Source organism: Fulmarus glacialis, unplaced genomic scaffold, assembly GCF_000690835.1.
Source record: "Fulmarus glacialis isolate BGI_N327 unplaced genomic scaffold, ASM69083v1 scaffold41299, whole genome shotgun sequence".
NCBI classification, from domain to species: Eukaryota; Metazoa; Chordata; class Aves; order Procellariiformes; family Procellariidae; genus Fulmarus; species Fulmarus glacialis.
In genome coordinates, this window is record NW_009233330.1 from 1,114 (window position 1) to 23,082 (window position 21,969).

At 36.4% G+C, this 21,969-nt stretch overlaps 1 protein-coding gene across 1 annotated transcript in view; it reads left to right on the top strand.

Moving 5' to 3' along the window:
* Positions 1-1,851: 1,851 nt before the first annotated feature.
* BRE (brain and reproductive organ-expressed (TNFRSF1A modulator)) overlaps positions 1,852-21,969 on the top strand; it is a gene marked incomplete at its 3' end in the record, with an annotated part of 55,458 nt that continues 35,340 nt past the window's right edge. The window contains exons 1-2 of the mRNA XM_009585290.1: positions 1,852-2,003; positions 19,556-19,632. Of these exons, the coding sequence (XP_009583585.1) occupies positions 1,876-2,003; positions 19,556-19,632 (205 nt within the window). The remainder of the gene's footprint in view (positions 2,004-19,555; positions 19,633-21,969) is intronic.

A 21,969-nucleotide genomic window follows, 5' to 3' on the forward strand; every position in this document is an offset into this window, starting at 1 on the left:
TGCAGCAGAGCTGGCAGACTGAAATGTGTGCCCTGTTTCAGCCCTTCTTGTGCAAAGTATCATTTTAGTTTAAACTCATTTTTATTAGCTGTTCAATCTAAGCCATTGGACTTTGCGTTGAAATAGGTCAAGTATGGGCTTGTGTTCTCTTCTCTCAGTTCTTCTGGGGAAGAATAAGGGTGAGTAGGCAGTAATTTTTGGTAGAAAAGTAACAAACAGGAGGTAGCATCTTAAATTGCTGTAGGTGTTTTCCAGGCAAACTTAAGTTGTTGCCCGTTGTCAGTTATGGCAAATCATATATGTCAAGAGAACATGTTGGTTGTTAGGACATGGATATTTAGTCTTCAGCTTTGTTGCTGCCATAAAATGTAACAACCAGTATATTAAAGATAATTACTGTTTTTAGGAAGTCTTACTTTATTAGTCTTTTTGTTTGCCTTAAAGTGCCTGGCCTTTGCTTTATTCAAATACATTCCGAATAGCTAGGATGAATACTCTTTCTTGAACATTGCTTCATACTATTTCAGTGTGAATGACTTTCATGAGAACAAAATGCGTAACTTTAATGTTGCTACCAGTTGCTACAGGGAATTACCAGTTTGTAGAATATCCGTTAGTTACCAACTAATGCTTGTAAACTGAGTGTTAGAACCAACAGAAAATTGCAACTATTGCCTTGAGTTGTTCACACTCTCTTTATAGAACACTTATTAATACAGCAGTCCATATGCAGCATTTTGTAAGGAGGTAAATACAGTATGTATTGGTGTTTTCCAGTTAAATGATTGTTTTTAAAAATACCTTCTAATGGTCAGATTTTAAGTGTGAGCTCTGCTGCCCTGCTTGTCAGTGTCATATTTATGTTACCTTGAGTCATTTACGGCTTTCTTTTCTAAAACTGTGAAGTTCCGTTAATCTTCAGATGGAACTCTGTGCCTAAGAATATCATCGAATATGTTAAGTTAGCATTTTAAGAGGCTACTTACCCTTCTTTTCTCCCACTTCTCCTACCACAGTCTGTTGTTGTCCACATTCTCTAGCCTTTTTGTGGTGCATTGAGTTAAAATGTGCATGCTCAGTTTCTGCATTTCAGCTAAAAAGCAGCAGGTTCTTAAAGTGTGCTAACTTAGTGGCCTAACTGATATAGCATAAGGTCACGCAATTGCAAGCACTTCTGAAAAAGCTGTGCTTAAAATGTGTGTGCATCAGCTTCCTGATCTGTTTTGTGAATGAAGATGAAAGAGTATGGTGATACCGCTGAACAAAAAGCAGTGTTAGCCTTTAAAAGGCATCGTGAAATGCTGTAAATAGCTACGTGATGAAGTAATGTAAAAGTAATACTGATTATGGTTACACTAGTGGTATTAGAAATGACCAATGAGAATACAGAGAGATAGTCAAACCCTTGGTCCCATTGATTTCAGTGGAAGCAGAACAAATACGGCTTGTCAATTATAGACTCCTGATGGAAATGCTCAGAAGAAGGGCTAGGCTGTGAAGTGTCAGAATGGCCCTCAATTTTATTTCTCTTTCTCGTAGGGGTAGGATCTTAATTAAAGGAGCCTAGGACATAGGCTTATGTCCTTAGGACGTAAGTCTGTTTTTATGTTGACATTGAATAAACGGGCTTCATTGAATGTTGCAGAGGTAGGAGAAAAAAAATTACCTGTGTTTATTTTTTCTTTATAAACCTGTGCACACTTCAGTTACTCTACGTTCCTGATCGTTTGCGTGCTTAGTGTTTTTCCTTTGATGTTTGCAGAGTGCATGTGAATTTACATCAAATAAGTAGAATTTTTTTTTATATTTTCTCCCCCCCCTCCCCCTCCCCATCCCTGTGCAGTTCAAGACAAAAGGAAAGAGGAACATACTAAAATGTCACCTGAAGTTGCCTTGAACAGAATTTCTCCAGCGCTCTCACCCTTCATTTCCAGTGTGGTCAGAAATGGAAAAGTAGGACTGGATGCTACTAACTGTTTACGGATTACAGACTTGAAATCTGGGTAAGTGAGTTCCTTATCCGAAAAGAATACCCAACCCCTCACAGTTAAGATGTCTTTTCAGGACTAAATTTTACTAGGTTTGTGTGTATTTAAGCACTTCCAATATATCTGGAGCTGACATACTAGCTAGATTATTTTTTGTCTTACTACTGTTTTGTAGTTTGGGAAACTTAATTTGTCATTTTGTTGGCAATAATAATCTTGTTAAAACACTTTCATTGCTGCCACTTGATAGTGCTGTTTTTCAGCAGTGAGATAGTTATAAACACTTCTTCCTCTTGTTTATTGCTTGCTTACTGGGTCTTTTCTGTAAATTAAAAACTTGAAGATAAATTTGTGTGACCTTACCTGTAGTCATGAATATGCTAAATAAGAAAAAAATTAACTTTTCCTTTATCTGACTTCCCTCAAGATCAGTATGTCAAGTGGCTGTAGGGCCAAGCGTTTGAAAGAGGCCAAGCTGCTCCTTTTATTTTTAATTCCAGAAGGGTTCATGATGGTTTTCAGTTAGTAATGAAGTTTGGGATCCACATGTACTAAGGGACTCTGGTGTGTAACCTCTGTGAAAAATACATGGGGGAAGTGAAATGCTAAAAGTAGAGTTTACTTTAGGCATTGTGCAGAGAGGGGAGACTCCCAAGGTGGCTGATAAAGGAGTACTTAAGATGAGACATGTCAGAAATTGCTTTATTCTTTTTAGAGTTGGGCATCTAACGGCATCCCCAATTCAGGTATTTATTTGATATGGATTTCAGAGCCTGAAACTACTTTAGCTTAAGGGTCTAAATCACTGCTTTTGTACAAACTACTGCTTTGTGTATAGTTTTGAATGATAGCGTAAGCCAATAGGTCTTGAGAAGCATCATAAACCGCTGTTGTTTAAAATTTAGTTCTGCTGAAAACTTCGTTTAATATGCTTCTGTAGGCTGCTTTATTATGGTTTCATGGAGAGATTGAGAGGTACTTTTCTGGTAGTTACAATGCCTTTTCAGGAAGGAGGTGTGAATTCTAGGGTTAGTTTGAAAGAAACCATTCCTTCCCTGTAAGGTGCTATGACAGAGTACAGATTTACTTGGAGGTCCAAGAAGCTAAGATTTTGTTTTTAGTATTGTCTGCTTGGCACTTAGGCTTGCAAGTTATGTGAGACAGGCTGAGCAGTTATGCATCTGCTGCTATCATTTCATGCTAGACCTTGCTTTCTCTTCTAGGAAGGCTGAGATGGGAGGTATCTTACATTTCTCCTATTGAATCTGAGAGAAGGCAATATAAAAAGAGGCAGAGAGAATACACAGCTGTAGTCTGGTCATGAAGGTATCAGCTTGTTGGGAGGTAGATGAGGGTTTTGCTCTCTGCCCACTGAATGCTTATGCTTCATGCCTTTAAAATGGTAGATTATAATAATATAAAGTGATGTTTTCTAGCTGACTCTTTTGAGAGGTATTTTTCATAAGCGTCTGAAGTTTTCGGCCAGTGATCTTACCGAGATGATCTTGAATTTGCTTTGATAAATCCTGAATGTTTTCCAAGAGTTTATTCTTTAAAAAACTAAAAAATGCCCCCAACTGTGCCTGTCACCCAAACCCAGTGATTCAAATTGTGTAGTAACTGTGTTGAACATGGAGTCTACACACAAGTACAGCCCCTGACAGAGGTTGTCCCGTATCTTGTTTAAAAGTACAGGCTCAGCTATATGCAAGTGCTAGCAATATTTTTTTTTTTTCTTGTTCTGGAACATAGAAATGAACCTCATTCTTTATGTTGAGACTTTTTTTATGGCTTGAGGTTATTATGAGCTGGAGTTGGGATAATCAAGATTCTGCATTTAGTTGAGAATTATTTTTTAAGGGGTTTTGTTTTGTACAAATAAGTTTCTTAAAAGCATTATTCTAAACAGGATTTATTAGCAATTGCTTGAAATTTCTTTGAAATGTAAATTTCATGCATGTGAGTTTTTAGGAAGGATTTTTGTTGTTTGTTACAAATAAATCATTGTTAGCTTATTTATAATAGAAAATTTCAAATTTATGCATCGGTGTGGAAATACGAAGTTCCTTGTGATTTAGTGCTCTGTGATGTTGCTGAACAGGTAAACAGTGTAAAATAACTTAACGTAAGATGGGTGCATCACAATTACAGAGAAGTCCCTTCCATAACTCAAGTTCTAGTTCAGTGGTCTTTAACCTTTGATGTAGGAGCCTTTGGGACTCCACAGAGTGTTTTTTGAGAGGCGCATGTCAGTTGATTAATAACAAAATCCCCAACCCACCGTATTGTCAGTAGATTTAAATTTGTTGCTGGATACTGCCTCTAAAGGAAAACTTTGTAGGGCTCTGAGAGTCCAAAAATGGATTGAAAACCATTGGCCTACTCTCCTCCCCTATCCTCACATTGCGAGTTTATTCAAACCCCTGTATACTTTCACTTTTGTTAAGCTTTTTTAAAAACAGAATTGACAATGCAGAGGAAATAGCAGGCAGAGGCAAATGTAGGTGATAGCTGCATGAAGGAACAAAAGTATAAGGACATAGAGGTTGGACATAAACAGGCGGAAAATGAGGGGAAGAGTTGTTAGAGTAATGTGGTTCAGGTTCAGGTCATTAATTGCAAAACTCCTTTTAGTTTTAATGAGGCTGAATCAGGCTTTAAACTTAAAAAGTGGAACAGGAACGTGAGGAAGAGGTACTAGATTAAATGTTTGAAGTTAAATAAAAAACAGTTCTTGATCTCAAATTAATATGACCATTTATAAGTACTATCAGTTCAGAAACTTTGCTTTTGGGTAGTGGTTGTACGTTTATTGACACATGAAAGGGGCTGTAAACACACCTCTTCCATAGCCTAGCTTGAGTTTATTACAGAACATGCAAATATGTTATGCTTTAACTGGTGCGTTGTGTGGAAGATTTTTAAGAATAAAATAAACACAATTTTACTATAACCTTTAAGATGTTAAAATACTTAAGGTAATCATCTCAATAGCTATTAACTTTGAGAACAGAAGCATCTGGAAGCTTCTGGATCAAGGGGAGGAGCTGCATGGCTGCTCCACTGTCATGTACCACACTGTTACTCTGATAGAAAATTAGGGGTTGCTGTAGTTACTCTGCTTCCCTGACGAACCAGTGCTTTACAATGTGTAACAAAGCAAAATGTACAGACTGGAGATCCATCCATTCTCATTTCTTAGGTTTTAGAAACTGGAGCTGCGGTTAACAGGGAATAATGGTAACATAAGAATACAGTAATATCTCCAAGGCCTTACCCATTTAGAGCCTTGATTTTGACATTCTCAACTCAAAAGTGGAAGGAATTTCCCTTTTATTTCACCAGTGCAAGATCAAGTTCCAGGTTTATAGCCTATCATGTCAGTTGATTTTGATTTGTAAATGGCAAACATATTAAGCCTTTAATTATTTGAAAAATCAATCCATATGTCAGATGGTTTTAGTAAGGAACTTATTTTGCACTTGTTCTAACTTACTGCTAAGATTGACTACTTAGTTTTGTTGTGTTTTATAAACTGTATTAAAGAGCTCATGTTAGATTAAAAGTATGAAGTATGCTGATATGTTAATTTGCTTTGCTTGCAAGTGTGGGAGGGAAATATGTCATAGTAAGGAAATCTATTGTTTTGCAGTCTTTGAGTATGTAAATGTTTTATAATAATATGTTACAGTTCCATAATGTCTGTGTGTTTTACAAACTTATTAGACAGTACCAGTCTCATCAGACACTTACATACATTTACATCTATGAGTAAGACCTTCAGGATCAAGTCTTATTTATAGGAGTTATGTGGCCACTGCTGATGCAGAGTGAGTAAGGATATGTAAGTACCCCTGAACTGAGCTCAGCAATATGGCATGACAGGAAAGAAGGAAACTCTTCAATAGAAATAGTAATAAAAAGTTAGGTGGCCAAGTCTGCAGAGCTGTTACCTTCTTTCTTGTAAAAAGGATGCCACAGTGAACAAAAATAGAACCTGAGTGTTAGGTCACATCTGAAGTATAGCACCTTTAGCAGCATTGATTCTGATGATAAGAAAACCCTGGCAAGCATCTCTAGTGTGTGTTACAGTAGTGAAAAACATATCTGTGGTGGTCATTGCCTTTGAGAACTCTTTTTTCCCTAACCCATGCTCAAGCTTCAAATTATGCTGCAAGCCTGTTCTTACTCAACAAACTTTATTTTGTTTTTTAAATTACTTTGATGTGTTGCACCAGGCAGAATTTCAAAATGAATACAGTGATTTAAAGCTGCATATATTAAGATTCTATTTTTTTTTTAGATATCCACTCATAACAAAATTTTAAATTTCATACTTGTTTGGTTATACTATTCCATATTTATGAGGAGATTAATTATGGAATTTTTGTGTAACTGGTTTGTAAACCATGTTGGTATTTTGTTCTTTGCATCTGTCTGATTCGCTATTGATTTCTGCCTCTTTGCTTGATACTAATGTTTACAATTAGTTACATTCCTGAAAGAAACCTATATAAAGAGTGGTCAAAAGAATGTAGTACTATCTGGAGTAGATTTTAACGTACTAATTTACTATCAACCTGTAATAAGATATTTATAACTTTATTGCCCTGCTTCCCAGTGAGCAGTGATGATTTACTTTTTTGTGTTATCAAGTAGACTGCAATATGCTTTGGTATTTCCTTTTCTTTTGGGCATTTCCCTTTTTAAAGTAAATACGCATTTTACGTGAGTATTTAATGAAATAATGTTGTTTTTTAACTGTGAAATACTATTACAATACTGTAGCGGTTATTTAAATCTTTTGCTTGATCTTTTGCTTTTGATTAATTTAAATGGAAAGATTCTACTTCGGTTACTTGAGGAAAGTTCACGTTCCATCATTCACATTTATACCTATAGGTAGGTTTTTAACATGCATTTTCTTTATGTATGAAGTTTGAGTCTCACTCTTCTGAACACTATTACTATGAAAAGCAGTTTTAAAAATAATTATGTTCTGAGTAAAATGTATAGTTGAAAGGATGTGGCCATTTCTAGGAGAGGTATGGTCTTACGAGTCCTTTACAGTTATATTGGATAAGTGAAAAGTAGTTTGCAAAGAGTAAGTCATTTCATTCCAGTTTCTGATAACAAATATATTTCTTCACTACAAAGAATCTTATTACTAGTAGCTTGTTGTCACTCAAGCAAAATTTAACAGGCTGAAGCTCTGATGGGACAATGCGAGAGAGTTGTTGCTGTGGAGCAGCACTTGGAACTTCAAACAGCAATTTTTCTGTGCTGGTCCAAAAAGACTGACTGTCTCCACGATTGCGCTCTCCTGCGTTTGTTTCCTAATGTTGAAAAAACAAAGGCAAAATGTCTGTCTGATAAAGATCTAAGTGTAGTGAATACATTTGGTAATGGTTTTGTAAATATTGTCCACAAAGTTTGGCATTTTTTTTTACACCAATTTAAAAAAGGATGCTTGAAGTTGTTCAGGAAAAAAGTCTGTCTGTCAGTTTCAAGTGCTATGAGTAAAGAAAGGATTTTAAAAAGTAAAGGTAGTATTAGATAATTGTGGTAACTTGGGCTCTAGTTTGAAAGACTACATTCATTTTCCTAAGATTTGTTCAATTTAGATACTGCACAGTATGTCTTTTGTGGTATTTTGAGACTGGGACAGTGAGTGACTTCCTCTTGTCTGACCTTAAAAAACAGAATGTAATGTCTACCAGTTTTATGCTTTAATAAAAACTAAAGAAACTATTTGATACAGGTGCCAACTGTTTCTTCTCTAATTTGTTTAAAGAGAGCTTCACATGATGTACTACTAATATATGTGCCAAATACAGTTGGAAAGACATACCTTAGCAAGGTATTTAAATGTATGTTTTGGCTATCTGTACCTTGGTAACTCATTGAACGCTTCTTGAAAGCCAGGGCTTATGTTAATATACTGTAGGTCTCTATCCAGGACTTCCTGCTATTGTAACAGATGTCTGTCGTATTTCTTTGCATTGTGCGTCACTGCAGGAGAAAAAATTCCTAAGACACTATTTTTTGTTGTAAAGATAGCTAAAAATCTAATAATCGGGTACCTGGTCCAATTTCTCCCCCTTTTCCAAACCCTTGCATCACACAGTTGCAGCATTTGTTTAACATAAGCTGGACAGATCTCTAGCATACCATGGATCTTGGATGCATATTATATTTCACCAGAAGCTGAGAACAACTGGCTTTTAATTTTTTTATTCTTCTGCTGCGTAGAGAAGAATATATTCCTGGATAGCTCGTCGGTAAATTCTTCCAGCCTTACGTATGCAATTACACTTCATGTATGCCTGACTCTCTCATATGCATATACACATGCATGGCATAACATAAAATAGCTAATGTACGCTTGTAATGAAGCTGAAGCAAAAGATTATGATTTTTTTTTCTATCCTGTTTGTTGCAATCATTGTCTGATGAGTTTAGGGGCTTTAAAAGCGTAGGAGATGATCAGAGGCTCGATCTTGACAGACTAGTATGCAACAGTGTTGAAGATCTGATTCTGCCACATTTATATTGCAGCCAACAGAATTCAATGGGAATACTTCTGTAAACTGCTTCTGTGAGTCAGTGATAATAAAGGAAAGAAACCATTAATTTTTGAAAACAGAATCTGTACGCTGTTTTCTAACTACACAGTCATTCTCTAACAGTGTCAGAGATCAAAAACCGTACAGGCCTTTTCTTAACGTATTGATCACTATGTAAGCCTGCGTAAAAATTTTCAAAGGGAAGTTTCATTGTCATAAGTGTCTCTTTTGTTGGCACTTAGACTGACATCTCTCTATTTCTGCCCTTCTAAATGCCCCTTATAAATGCTTTGGGATCTTTTGCATTATCAGTCATGGTGCTTTTTCTTCTGACCGATGGAGAAATGAATTTTTCTGACCATTCGGGTAACTCTGTCTAGCACTGAATTTGCAGTGTAGGTTTAATATCTCAAATTCAACTGGAAACAGAATAACCACACCAGTACAGTGCTATGCCTGAGCTATTTTAATCTGTTTCTTGATACACTTACCTTAGGCGTTTACTTGGCACCGCACTGCACGGTGTAGACATACCTTGAAGCAACTATTATCCAACTGGAAGTGGGCATCTGAAAAGAATGCTTAGAGCTGTATGTATAAGTGAACAGAGTTTCGTTTGCTCTTGAAATTGCTATTTTTATTGAAGATACTGAATTCAGTCCTTGAGCTAAAGGTAAACCTCTTAAGTAATCCATAGAAAAGTAAAAGTTGATAAAAAGGAACATACTTATTTTGTCTTTCCTGAGAGAAGGAAATTGGTATGTCTGAGGCAAACCACTCTGAAGTGTAGGCCACAGGTTCTTTTCTTTGTAATCTGTGGTATATGGCTGAAAGAATAAAATTAGGCCACTAGGACTGAGTTTTTTTTATTATTGTAAGATAAAAGAATCCAAATGAAATTGAGTTAATTAAAGGAAATTGCAGAATTCCATTATGGAGAAGAAGCAAAAAAAGCCAAATATAAAAACCTCGAAAATTATATTTTCCTAAAAAACCCCAGATTCCTATGCATCACTGAAATAATATTTTTAAACCAAAATGTGACAGAGCACCTGTTGCTCTGTTTTGGGTGGTCAGTTCCTTGTTCAGTAGAAAAACTTGTTTTGATTGTTCTTGTTTATAGTTAGGGTTACCAGTGACCTTTCGAAATGTCTCCCTCTTTACATTATTTCTTTCTCTGTTTTCTACCTCTTCTTCTAGAATGTGGGTTTCAATCTCTTGAGTAAAAGTTGGTTTACAATTTGTTGTGCACTTCAGCCATGGATTTTTTTTTTTTTAATTGGGGGAAATAGTACAGTGTTTCATGTTCTTTGTTAAGAATTCTTCTGTAATGAGAATTTTTTGAACCAGTAGATAGTTGACTATCTGTCCTGTTTTTCAGGCTGCCATAAATCTTAGTCATAAGCCTTAACTTAAATGCTATGAAAGGGATATGATTTCAGGCCAACTGCAAACCATTTACAGGCAATGAAAACAGTTAGAAGAAATCATTTCCTCAGAGATTTCGAGTGGTGTAATATCTTCCATGTGACTTTTGATGTTTTAGTTTTAACCTGTTGCACGTAGGCAAAATTCGGTTTTATAAGGTAGATGCAGGAAGGAGGAGGGTGTAGGTGGGGCGTTGGAAGTGGCATAAAGACAGGTCAAGGCATTTGCGATGGGCTGGGGATGCAAAGTTACAGGAACTTTGGGTAGACCGGGCTCTCTTTTCACTGGGATCAAAGGTGACTCTGCTAATAAGTAGTCTCGTCCTTGCAGGAGGTCCTACTTGTTCTTCTGTGCCTGTGAGTCTCGTAAGGGATGATCCAGGTCTAGCTCCTACTGTGATGCTGGGAGAACACAGTGAACTGGATTGTAAGGGCAAGAACAAGTATTTGCAGGGGAGGAGAGGATTTTTTATCTGTCACCAAGAAGAGGGTACATGGAACTGTTTTCTTTTAGGTATAGTTAGATGTGACCATGGAGAGAGTGATGACTAATTTTATGCTTTATGGTGTAGCCTTGAAAACAGTATGAGTACAATTGAGGTGACTGTGAACTGTGGGAATTAATGTGAGAACACGAAGTTAGAGAAAGACAAGGAGAGGTGAGAGGTTCTTGAGTCAGGCTTCTTGGAGACTGTAACATGCAGCTACATGGGGCTTGTTTTCTGCAGGTGCGGTTCCACAGGGTGGTCTGTTGTAATTTTGTATATGATTAAGATTTTCCTGTCTTTTTAGTCTATTGCGTATCTTTAATGTTGTAATTAATCTAAAATAATCCTAGGAATAAGAGAACTACTGGTATTTTAATTCAGGTGTTATCTTTTCGTAGGCTTTCTGCTGTGTCTCCAGTTCTGTAGTATTTTATATGAATATACACAATTTGAAGTTACCCTTTTGAATATACGTGCAACTGAAACCTATGGAGTTATATTCAAAATGTGGTGATCCTTGCTTGGTCTAACTTCCATATCCAAAGAACCGAATTCGTGGTCATTGTATTAACATAAATTTCTTCTGAGAGTTTATAAGATTAGGAAATCAAATAATAAGAGATCCATGACCAGAAAGCTCTAAAAATCTGCACTTAGAAGAAAACTTTAAAAGAAAATGTGAAAACACATAGGATCACTGGACCCCTCCTAATATTGTTTAGTTAGTTTGTTAAAGGGGGAAAATAGATAAACATGGACTATGCTTTTAGTCCTTGTGTTTTTTCCCTGATATCAATTCATTGCATTTTCCAATAAACTAAACAGTTCTATGGTGTGAAATAAATTACTTAGAAAATAAGTTGGGAGTCTTTATGGCTACTACAGGCGGTATTGGGAGCAATGCTAAATGACTTATTAAAACTTATGTTTATAATAGCTTAGCTTTTGTGACTTTCTGTATGAATACGCTCTTTCTGTGAACACTGAGAGGATCTGAAACTCCAGGTGGTAGACTGTAATTTCATACTTGGCAAAGAATGGTTCTCTTTTAGAGTAATCTAAAAGTAAAAATGTTCCTTGTCTGATTTTTTTTTTTTCTTTCTTCAGAAATTGAATTCACATTAGTGAACAGTAGAAGTAGAACATGAGAGATTATTAGGTTCTAACTCATTACAAAGTAATACATAATCAAATGGCAGTTGTGAAAATATGAAACAGGACTTCAAATCTGACAGCAGGGAAAGGAGATGAAGTAAATCCAACGGATGCATCTGCCACTCCCTGATACTCTCTCTAAAACTTTGCTTATGAGTTCCAAGGATTTGGGGTACAGCTGGTCTTACAGTATAATGAAGTAGTGCCTTTTCCTTGCCTGAATGTGTGACAGAAAGTTAGTTTATGATACTGTGAATTCACTAGTTTATTTACCAAAGCGTGCGTTACGAGTGTTATCCCATTGCAATTTTCTTGTTTCTGTTCATTTTTCAATCACTCCTTCATTAAAATTTCCACTTTCTGTTTCTGTTTTATTCTTTTGGGGAGTATTTACACCATGTGTAGTTTTTAAAGGGAGTTACAGGCAATTACCTGTGTGTATAAAAGATCTTGCTTGCAAAGGTAATCAGTTTGATTGTAAAAGATGTTTCTAAAGTATCTAAAAGATGTTTTGTTGAAAACTTTCTTTTGTCAGTTGCTAATTATTTTTCTTAATTTGTATCATTAGTGCCTTGAGACCAAATAATAATGAGCTCCCACCCTAAACTGTAGGGATTTTACAGATGGGAACTTTTGAGGTAGTCTGTTCTTCAGAGCTGTTTTTTCAAGTACACTTGCAAGTATATTAGATGGGGTGCTGGTTATCAGCTCTGTCTTCATATTCCTTTTTGTGGTGGCCTTTTCCAACCCATCTTACTATTGTGACTGGCAAAGAGCAGTTCTAAAGTCAGCCTTCACTAGGCTAAATGAACAGGGAGTTTGTGATGCCAAAAAAAATCACAATTGTGGGGCTTGTATGTGCTTTCATTTAATGTAGAAGTTCTCTGAGATTATTTAAAAAAAAAATATATATATATATGTGTGCTTCCTCTGTTTCCCTCATAGAGGCTGGGCTGAATGTCTGCCTCCAGCAGAGGCAGCTGTACTTTGGGAGATTGCAGGACACCTGCCACAAGATCGGGGCAGATGTGAAGGAGATTTGCAGTTCTAGAAGCAGACCCAGAGCTTTCCCCACCTGCAACATCGGCTTTGGCAAACTCTCACTCATATTAAGGAAATCTACATTTTCTGTTAAGATACAGCTGCTATATTTGTTTTACTAATGGCAGTAGTCATTAGATGCTTTTGTATAGTGTTTCTAGTGAAAGCAGGTTGCTGACAGCTGATTTTAAATAGTTATTTGAACTTTACTTTTTAAAAATGTAAATTGCCTATGGATGCAGAAGGAAAGTGAGGGGTTGTTTTCCTAGGATATGTGTTCTGCCTAGCATCCCACTCATTTCTAAAATTTCCAATTAGTATGATGAAATTCATACAAGAAAACATAAATATGTACGTATAGGAAAATCAGCACTTACGGTAGATGAAAGTTTTGTTGGGAATATAGTTGACATATCTGGAGACACCTTGACGTTTCCCAGTTGATAACTCTGGATTGAAATGCTGTTGCAATTATGGAATATCATCCATACTAACAGGATTCAAAAACAACATCATCATCTGTATTGCAATACCAAAAGTAGTCTTTGTGTGTAGTTTAATTTTATACTAAGTTTGAAGAAACCAGCTAGGGTACAAACGAGTTTTATGAAAACAGTGGGTTTATCTGTTAGAAAGTTCTTCGGAATAATTACGAATTCGTTTTCAGATTTTAATATTTTAGTTAAAATATGTATGTAAGAAGCAATCACTCTAAATGTAACTGGATTTTTATTTTCCAAAAGCAGTGGTGTGTGTCTTTATCTTTTAAGTCAAGTCCCTCTCTCTCATATGTGTAATACATATGTCTGTATAAAGAAGGGGAACTGAAGATGAAAATTGGTTGACTAGACTATCTCTCCCATTTCAAATTTTGCCTGATTGACATAATTTTGGTTGGATCTGTTGGTTTTCAGCAGCAGCTGCTCAGTACTCTTCTTGTGTATTTGCAGGCCTCTGGGAGCCTGTAAAGCTTTGTGCACTGTTGCAGGGAGCTGCAGTATGATACAGGTTTTCACCATTAGTGTTGGCTCTCTCAAATGTGACTTTCACCATTTTTCTGTTTCCTGATCCTTGCAAAAAACCTGTCACCTGCGGGCTTTCCTTCCACTCTCCTCCCCCACCCCTCCATACACTTTAATTATTCTTAATGCCTCTGTAGATGACTTACCCATCTGTTGTGAACTCTGCAATTAATTCTTAATTAAATGGGATGAAATACTGTGTCTTCAAGGAACACTGGAGCAGATTTCCATCTACAAAAATGGGAGGAAAGAAGAATCTAAAGGTATCAACAAAGGCTGCTCTACTTAGGTTTAACATTAAGGTGTTTTTCTTAGCAAATGCCACAATAAGAGTTTGGGGTGGAGTTTTGAGCTTGCTGCCTCTTATTAGTAACAAGGGATTTACCTGTCTTTGCCTCTGACTTATATTTTGACTCTTGCTGACAAAACCTTCAGCCTCTAAACTCCTGACTGAATCGTGTCTCATGTTACTAAAATAACACTAATTTTCTTCTTAGCCTCTTGTATTATGAAAGGATCATGACCTCCTTTTTCCTAACAGTATAGTTATATGACATATATAGGAACACTTAGAAACATATACTAGATATATTAGAGCTGGGAAGGGTTGGGAATACAGCCAGTGGTCAGAACTTCCTTTGTGGTGTTGCTCTTCTTATTTGTGTGTGTGTTGTTTTTTAGCAGTGTTCTCCATCAGGGTATCTCTAATGCTGTGAGAAACTTTCTTGGCTTTTACATCAACAGCCTGTTGAACAAAAAAGTTGTCTGTTATCCAAAAAGTACTGATCCTCAAGAACAGCAAGTGTAGCAGCCTAAGCATCATGGGATTAAAGAAGCTTTTGCATCTCTGGCGATTCAGGTTAGGCAGTCTCAATATTAAATTCCTGAAATCATAGTGACTAAAATTCTTAGTCTAATGTTTCTTTGCTATTTTTTTAAGTAAATAAGTACAGTAAAATTCACTGATGATTTGTCTTCAGATAGAAAAGGCGGTAAAGCTTCTTTATGATCTAAGAAAGACTTGAATGACTAAACATACTGCATACCTTTTTTTAATCAAGAAATTTGATAGTAATCAAATAAATCTGACATGAATATTGGGGCATACACGTTTACCACTGATTAAAAAAGAAGAAATAAAAGGGAGATTGTATATTTTTCTGTTGGCATTTCTGGATGTTTGCTATGAATTTATATGGTTCTAAGCAGCAGATTTTTAGGAGTGATATAAAAAATGAGCCTCAAACTGGAATTTTGGGATATAAAGAGGTGGGGTTGGGGGGCAGTTTTGGTGGTTTTGGTTGTGTTGTGGTTTTGTTGTTTTTTTTTTTTTTTTGTAAATTCTTTGGATATAATAACCGCTCATTCCAGACTTTAAGGATTAAGGTGGTAAACAGTTGAGCTTTTTTTTCATTGTGACCCCTTCAGCTGGCACAGAACTTATTTTTGGACAAGATTTTACCAGAGCCCAGATAATTTAAAACTGCTTGTCTTGGGAATACTATCAAGTGATGGTTGTAGAAGACTAGTTGATAGGAAGACCATGTTGAAATCTAGAGCTGTCACAGTCCTTATCATCATGGATTCAATTCTGTAAAATATCAGAGTGGCTCAGTAGTAAAGGGAATAATTTTTTTTTAGCTTAAACAAAACAGAAGAAGTTATAAATAGTCAATTAGAAATACATTGATAAAAGAGAAAACCTTAATGTTAAGCTCAGCTAAAACTGCCTTTCCAGATGCTTTTAGAAGACTCTGGGAAGAAGTATTAATTTTGCAGAAAAATGCCTTCTGCTATACCTATAATTATAGGCTGATGTCTTGTTCCAAGCAGCAAAACTGAGTGACTTTTCTGATTTATTAATTTATTTTTATATTCCTCCCCCCGCTGTCTTTTTTCTCTTGGATAATCTTTCCTGTTTCCTTTTGTGGCTGGTAAAGAATTCTGAGCACTTCTAACTAAGCATCTGGTGCTGACAGTAACTTTTTCTTTGAATAAGAACTGGTTTAGTTTATGTGTGTTTTATTTACTGTGAAAGAAACCTCTTTCCAACAGGTCACAGACAATTCCACTGCAAAATGCATCAAACATTCAACAAAGGAATGTTCTACTTGTCTCCTACTTGAAATATGTATTTTATGAGGATGTAATATATCTCGACTCAAGTTTCATCTGCTGTGTTTGCTCAAGGAACTTAGCTAAAAGCTGAATACAAACTCTTCTGTTTCTCAGCAGATACGGTTTCTTGTATATTTGATTCCATCCACCAGATTCCAACTATAGGTCTCAGCACAGCTCCTTTGAATAGGGCAGTACGGTTTTAAACGATACATTCAAACATATTCCTTTGTCCCTGAAACTTGTCAAGCTGGTGATTCTTTGATATTTTAGTAGGGAAACCATTGTGGGAGATCTTGGGGTATAGCATTAATCATCTTATGAAGTCTAATTCCTATCACTGCTCTGAGCATCAGAGCATTAATTCATGCTTCCATGGCTTTCCTATGTAAAATATTGACTATTTAGATGAAGATATGCAAACCAGTGTAATATTTTTCCATGAATAAAGAGGGAGATAGCACATCTATTCATCATCAGATGGAGTCAGCTTCTGTAATTAATTTTCAACACCAGATATTACTGTTTTATCTGTCAGTTCCCTGTGACGATAGGACAACAAATAATCTTTAAAAGACCTTGTTACAAGTCATTCCTTTTCAGCGTGACTTTCGTGTGGACCATGTTAAGTAAAAGGATCAGCAAATGTAAAATATTACATTTTGGAGACAATAGAGGCCAAGCTTCTGGGTCGGGCACGTTTGTAATTATGAGTGGTTCTATCTGTTAAGGAAAATCAAGCGGGAGAAGATGTCCATAGCCAGGCCATTATCTGTGGCTTTCTGTTGAAATAAGGTCACACGTAGATTGCTAGATGTACCAAAGTTTCGATTTGCCTTGGGAGTTTTGTTCTTTTACTGTTTATACTAAAAAGTAACTGCCTCCTTTCAAATGGATGTATGTAAGATTTTTGCTTGGTTGCTCAGCCTGTTGCAGTTATTGAAGTCTCTTGTGCAGCCTAGCCAGAGTAATTTGGCAAAAAAGAAAAAAAGACTGTGAATACTGTCACTGTCCATCACTTCTAGACCAGTAAAATTAAAAACATCTCTAGTGGAGTATAATAATCTAGGAAAAATACTTAGTATTGCTTTTAGGGACACTTACCGTTAAATCAGGCTTTTATTTTAATGTTAAAACATATTATACTTTCTCTAAGTATTTCCAAATGGCCCATTGTGCTAAAAGAAAAGATTATAGGGTATTTGCAGGATCAGAAATTTTTGTCTGTTGAAAAGCTAACAGCAATGTTATTTTGATGGTATTTGAAAAATGTGCCTCAGACTGTGACCTGTGATACTTTGAAAGAAACTTCCATTAAATATTAACTGATGTTGCAGAGATATTTTGGAACTTGCAAGGGATTTTTTTTTTTTTGTGTTGCTTTTTTTTGTATGCTTCCTAGAATTGGCGTTATATGTGATGTAAGCCTTAGAAATGATTTGAAAGTGGATGATAATACTCTCATACCTATAGCTCTTAAATTCATCCACAGCCATTAAAACACCCTAACAATGGCACTCCTGTTTTGCTGTTCTCACCTACAAAAACCCCGCATCTTTGAAAAAATGATATTCTCTTGTTTCTGTTGCACTGGAGCTCCAGTCTTTCATATTCTCAAACTGATTTTACTCCCAGTGAGGGTGGTGATGCTTACTGTTCTTGCTAAGCCCTACCTAGATGTAATTCAAAAAGAAGTAGTCCAGACCATTAAATCAAACATTTTTTAGCTCTGGTCCTGTCATCCAGCATGCTGCGTTCACTTTCATGTTGGCATCATCGGCAGGTTTAATAAACATCATCTCTTTTCCGTCATCAGTCTTTCAATGAAATGCAAAGTAGTATTCTGCCAGAAGAAAATCCAGTCACTGCGTTCTTCCTGGGTGAAACAAGACGGGAACTAATCTTTTCTGAAGCTTGCTTCAGTCAGTTCTGCACACATCTGATAGTAGTTGTATCTAAATTATGTTTCTATAGACTGTTTTGCATGGTGCTCTCACAAGACACTGTGAGGCAAAAACCTTTCTAAAGTGAAGATAGGACATCTGTTGCTTCCCTTTAATTTGCAAGGACAGTTATCTAATTTCTATAATGATACTAGAAAAAATGTAGTGTATTCTTGTTGAATCAATGTAGGCTGTTAATTGTATCTATGTTAGATTCTAGGTGCACACAAGTGGTTTGATTATGTTTTCTGGTATTTTTGTAGAAACTTCATTTAAGTTAATTGTTGTGTGGCTGCTTCTTTTTGATGAAGCTACGTGTGGGCACAAATTTGATTAAATACTAAATGTAGCTCACTGAATAAAAACAATCTGAAGCTAGTGCACGTGGTTTCCTTAACTTGCAAGTGTAAAGAGAAAAGAGACTGTAGAGCCAGCATCTGAGAGAAGTGGCTCTCTGAAGCATTGTGAGTATGTTAGTGAGAATTAACATCGCCCCGTTTGCCCTGATGCCTCTTCTGCGGTAAGACAGATAGAGCTGCAGGAGTTACCATGTTGTATCTGATAGGGTAGGATCAGAATTTTTGTACTTTCTGGCCTACCCATCTTTTTGCTTTTGGCTGTGTGTGTAGCCCAGTAAGCATGTCTTTTGTTTCATTATATTGTCAGTAGTTTGTATAATCATACCAGTGATCTGATATATGAGCTTAGGCAAGTTATTTTACCTTTGTCTACCTTCTTTCACTGTTTGTTTGTCTAGAGTTGGCCAGTCTTTAGCTTTGAGCTTTAAGTGGCTTGCAACAAGCATTGCTCTTGTGCTGGGGCTATAAACAATTCCCAATGATAGTGGGCTGGCAAGAAGACTTCTGGGTTATGAGGGTCCCTTGATATAGAAAACAATGAACTGCTAAGGGCTTCCAGTATTTTTGCTACTGAGACCTGTCATATGCCCACCAGGCCACAGTGGTGAGAGCTCCAGGGACCATTCCTGCCAGTGAAACAATTTGTGTCACTGTTTCTCCTTTTGCAGCTGAGATACTTGGTTCTTTTTTATGCAAAGATTTTGGTACATGACTTAAAAGGTGTGAAAAAGTTGATCATCTCTGGCCTAGACACTAAACAGTTTTTCAGTGACTTTGTGTTCATCAAATGCTCGCTTATCACCGTGAGATCCAACTGCCGTTGCAGTGTTCCAGATAAACAGGAGATATGAAATGGTCACAGGTCATGAACTTACATGCTCAGTTGTCATAGCATCAAATAGCTGATTCTGAAACTTGCTCACCTAGAGGCTTACTGTGAGACTTTTCCACAAGCGAAAAAATAAAGGTTAAAATAGGTAAAAATGACTGAATGTTGATGTATTAAAACTAAGATTCATCACAGGTATCTGGATGGCAGGGATAGGGAGCATGAAACCATGTTACAGTGGCATAGGTAGAGAGTTGTGACCTGCAAAATTGTATACAAAGTAGAGAATTTGATGGCTTTGACTAACTAATTGATATTATTCTAATAACTCTCTCAAACCAGGGCATTTTATGTGTTTATTTTCTGTGTTAAAATGGGAAAGAAGATTGTTGGCACAGAGCCTAAAGTTTCTCACGCTGTTGTGAGAACTGCTGATAAAAAGAGAATGGGCCTCCTGCATCTTTTCCACCTTTTCTTCTTTCCCAGAATTGTAAGGATGAGTATTTCTAGTATTGACAATATCTTTACTATGTCAGTCATTTGTACCCTGTAGAATAATGTTAGCGTCTGCTACCATCTGTAACTGCTCAGCACATTCTTCTCTTATCTTCATTTTTAGCTGTACATCCTTGACCCCTGGACCTAGCTGTGATCGGTTTAAGCTACATATCCCTTATGCTGGAGAAACACTCAAATGTAAGTTAAAAATGATTGCTATTGTATCTTGGCCTTTCTTTCAGTAACAGTGTTCTATATCATGTTAAGTTTTCCAGTGTGTCTAACTAATTTTATGAGTTTTGAGATACCTGTGTTTGTTGTTTTTTCTTAAAGCTTCAGCTCTAAGAACATGCAACTGTAAGAGTATCTAATTTTTAAGATAAGTTTACAGCGTTCCTTGATATTACAAATTTGAAAACATCAGTCCTAAAAGCCAGAAGTCACAAATCCCGCCCCTCCAATATTTCTAATAAAATGTTATGACTAAGACAATGTCATGACCATTTTTAGACTCACTTATGATTTGTATATGCTTTGTGTTGTTTGTTTCTTCCTCTTTTAGGAAGAATTCTATATTAACCTTCAATAAAAGAAGTCAATTTGTTATTTTATTAGGTATCTCTAAACAGTAACTGGTATAATTGACCAGATTAGAGAAACGTGACTTTGGTTTTTCTGATTTAGTGTTGTGGTTAAATCCTCCTTACTCTTGGAGGATCTGTAGATAGCTGGCTCATTTGCCCACTCTTCAGTTAATCTGTGTTTTGGTTCAAAGGATTAGGATAAAATTTGCTTTTATATGTTTTTAGATGGTAAAAAGTAGTTTTCTAAACACTTGAGTTGCTGATAATCTGCGTATGAAAAATGGTAAAGTTGTGTTGTTTTTTATCTCTAACAACTGAAATAGGAAAGAGGATAAAGAATTTCAGATAGAATAATATTTAAAGCTTGGCAATTTTAGATTTAGGGCAGCACTGGTGAAACCACATCTGGAGTACTGTGTCTAGTTCTGGTCTCCGTAGTACCAGAAAGGCATGGACATATTGGAATGAATCCAGCGAAAGACCACAAAGACGACTGAGGGACTGGAGCATCTGTTGTACAAGGAGAGGCCAAGAGAGCTGGGGCTTCTCAAGAAGAGAAGGCTCAGGGCAAATGTTATTGATGTGTATAAATACCTGATGGGGGCAATGAAGAAGATGGAGCCAGGCTCTTCTCAGTGGTGGTCACTGAAGGGAAACGGTCACAAATTGAAATACAGAAAATTCCATTTAAATGTAATAAAAAACCTTTTTTGCAAGGATGGTCAAACAGTGGAACAGGTTGCACTCAGAGCTTGTGTAGCTTGTATATCTCCATCCTTGCAGATACTCAAAACCCAGCTGGACATGACCCTTAGCAATCTGCTCTTGTTGACCCTGCTCTGAGCCGAGGGATTGGACTAGGCAGTCTCCAGAGGTGCTGTCCAACCTCAGCTATCCTGTGAGTCTGTGAAAGTATTCTATCTGGAGGAGCAAGTACTTAGTGTGAACAGAAATGTTAATCATTTAAAACACTGCTTTGATAGTATCCATTTAGACTGCATCATACACATGCTATAGCTCTCCAGGACATTTTAAATATTAAGAGTGTTGTTGTATTCCTTCTGTAGTAGTTTTTCTTGTCATTATGTAGTGCACTGGAAGCCCTTCTCCTTTATGAACTGAAATCAACATGATTAAACTTCTTATCATTAAAGTACTTTAAAGCTTCCATTTGGCACCTATAAGGAAAGTTGTCATTCCCAGAAGTTGGTCTGGAAGTTTGCTCATGTGTTGGAGAGAGGAGCTAGGCTCATGTATCAGTCTACTATGACTATTTTATCTATTCTAAAAGTATGAAATCATGGTTCAAGAGGCTTACTAATCTTTCTTTTCCAAAGGGTAAAAGTGGAATATTAAGTCCTAGCTAGCAATCATTTTAAGAAAAAAAGAAAAAAAAGATGTGGCTATGCATTTATTCAGAATTTTCAGTAAGTGATGGCCGTATTCTATGAAGCCAGTTACCCTACCAGATAGTGGTTTGTTTTTTTTTTTTGTCCTTATTTAAACTTTTTTTTTAAAAATGATACTGTGTAGCAGGCTCAACCTGTTGAGTCTTGATGTGTCGTGCAATGTGTAGTAGATTCTACTTGAGACTTGTTTGATGGCTATAATCAAGATGCAGTGAAAAGAAGCTTCATTGGATGACATTGCTCTAGAGAATGGTATCATATTTTCTATGGGACTGTAGTAACTCTCTGTTTTATCACCATATGAGGCCCTATTATTACGTTCTGAGAGCTTTAAGTCTTTACTTGTTTTTAAGTGGAGGCTAGAATTGTTCCTGATTCATAAAGGAAAATTAGTAGATTAAAATGCCCATATGCGAGGACATAGGCATACAGACTACACTGATATACTAAATGACTGTAGTCCAGTTGGAGTACTAAGAAATATGATTATGAACTATGCATTAAACTTCAATATTGAGAAATCAGCTTTTTCTCCCCCCCCC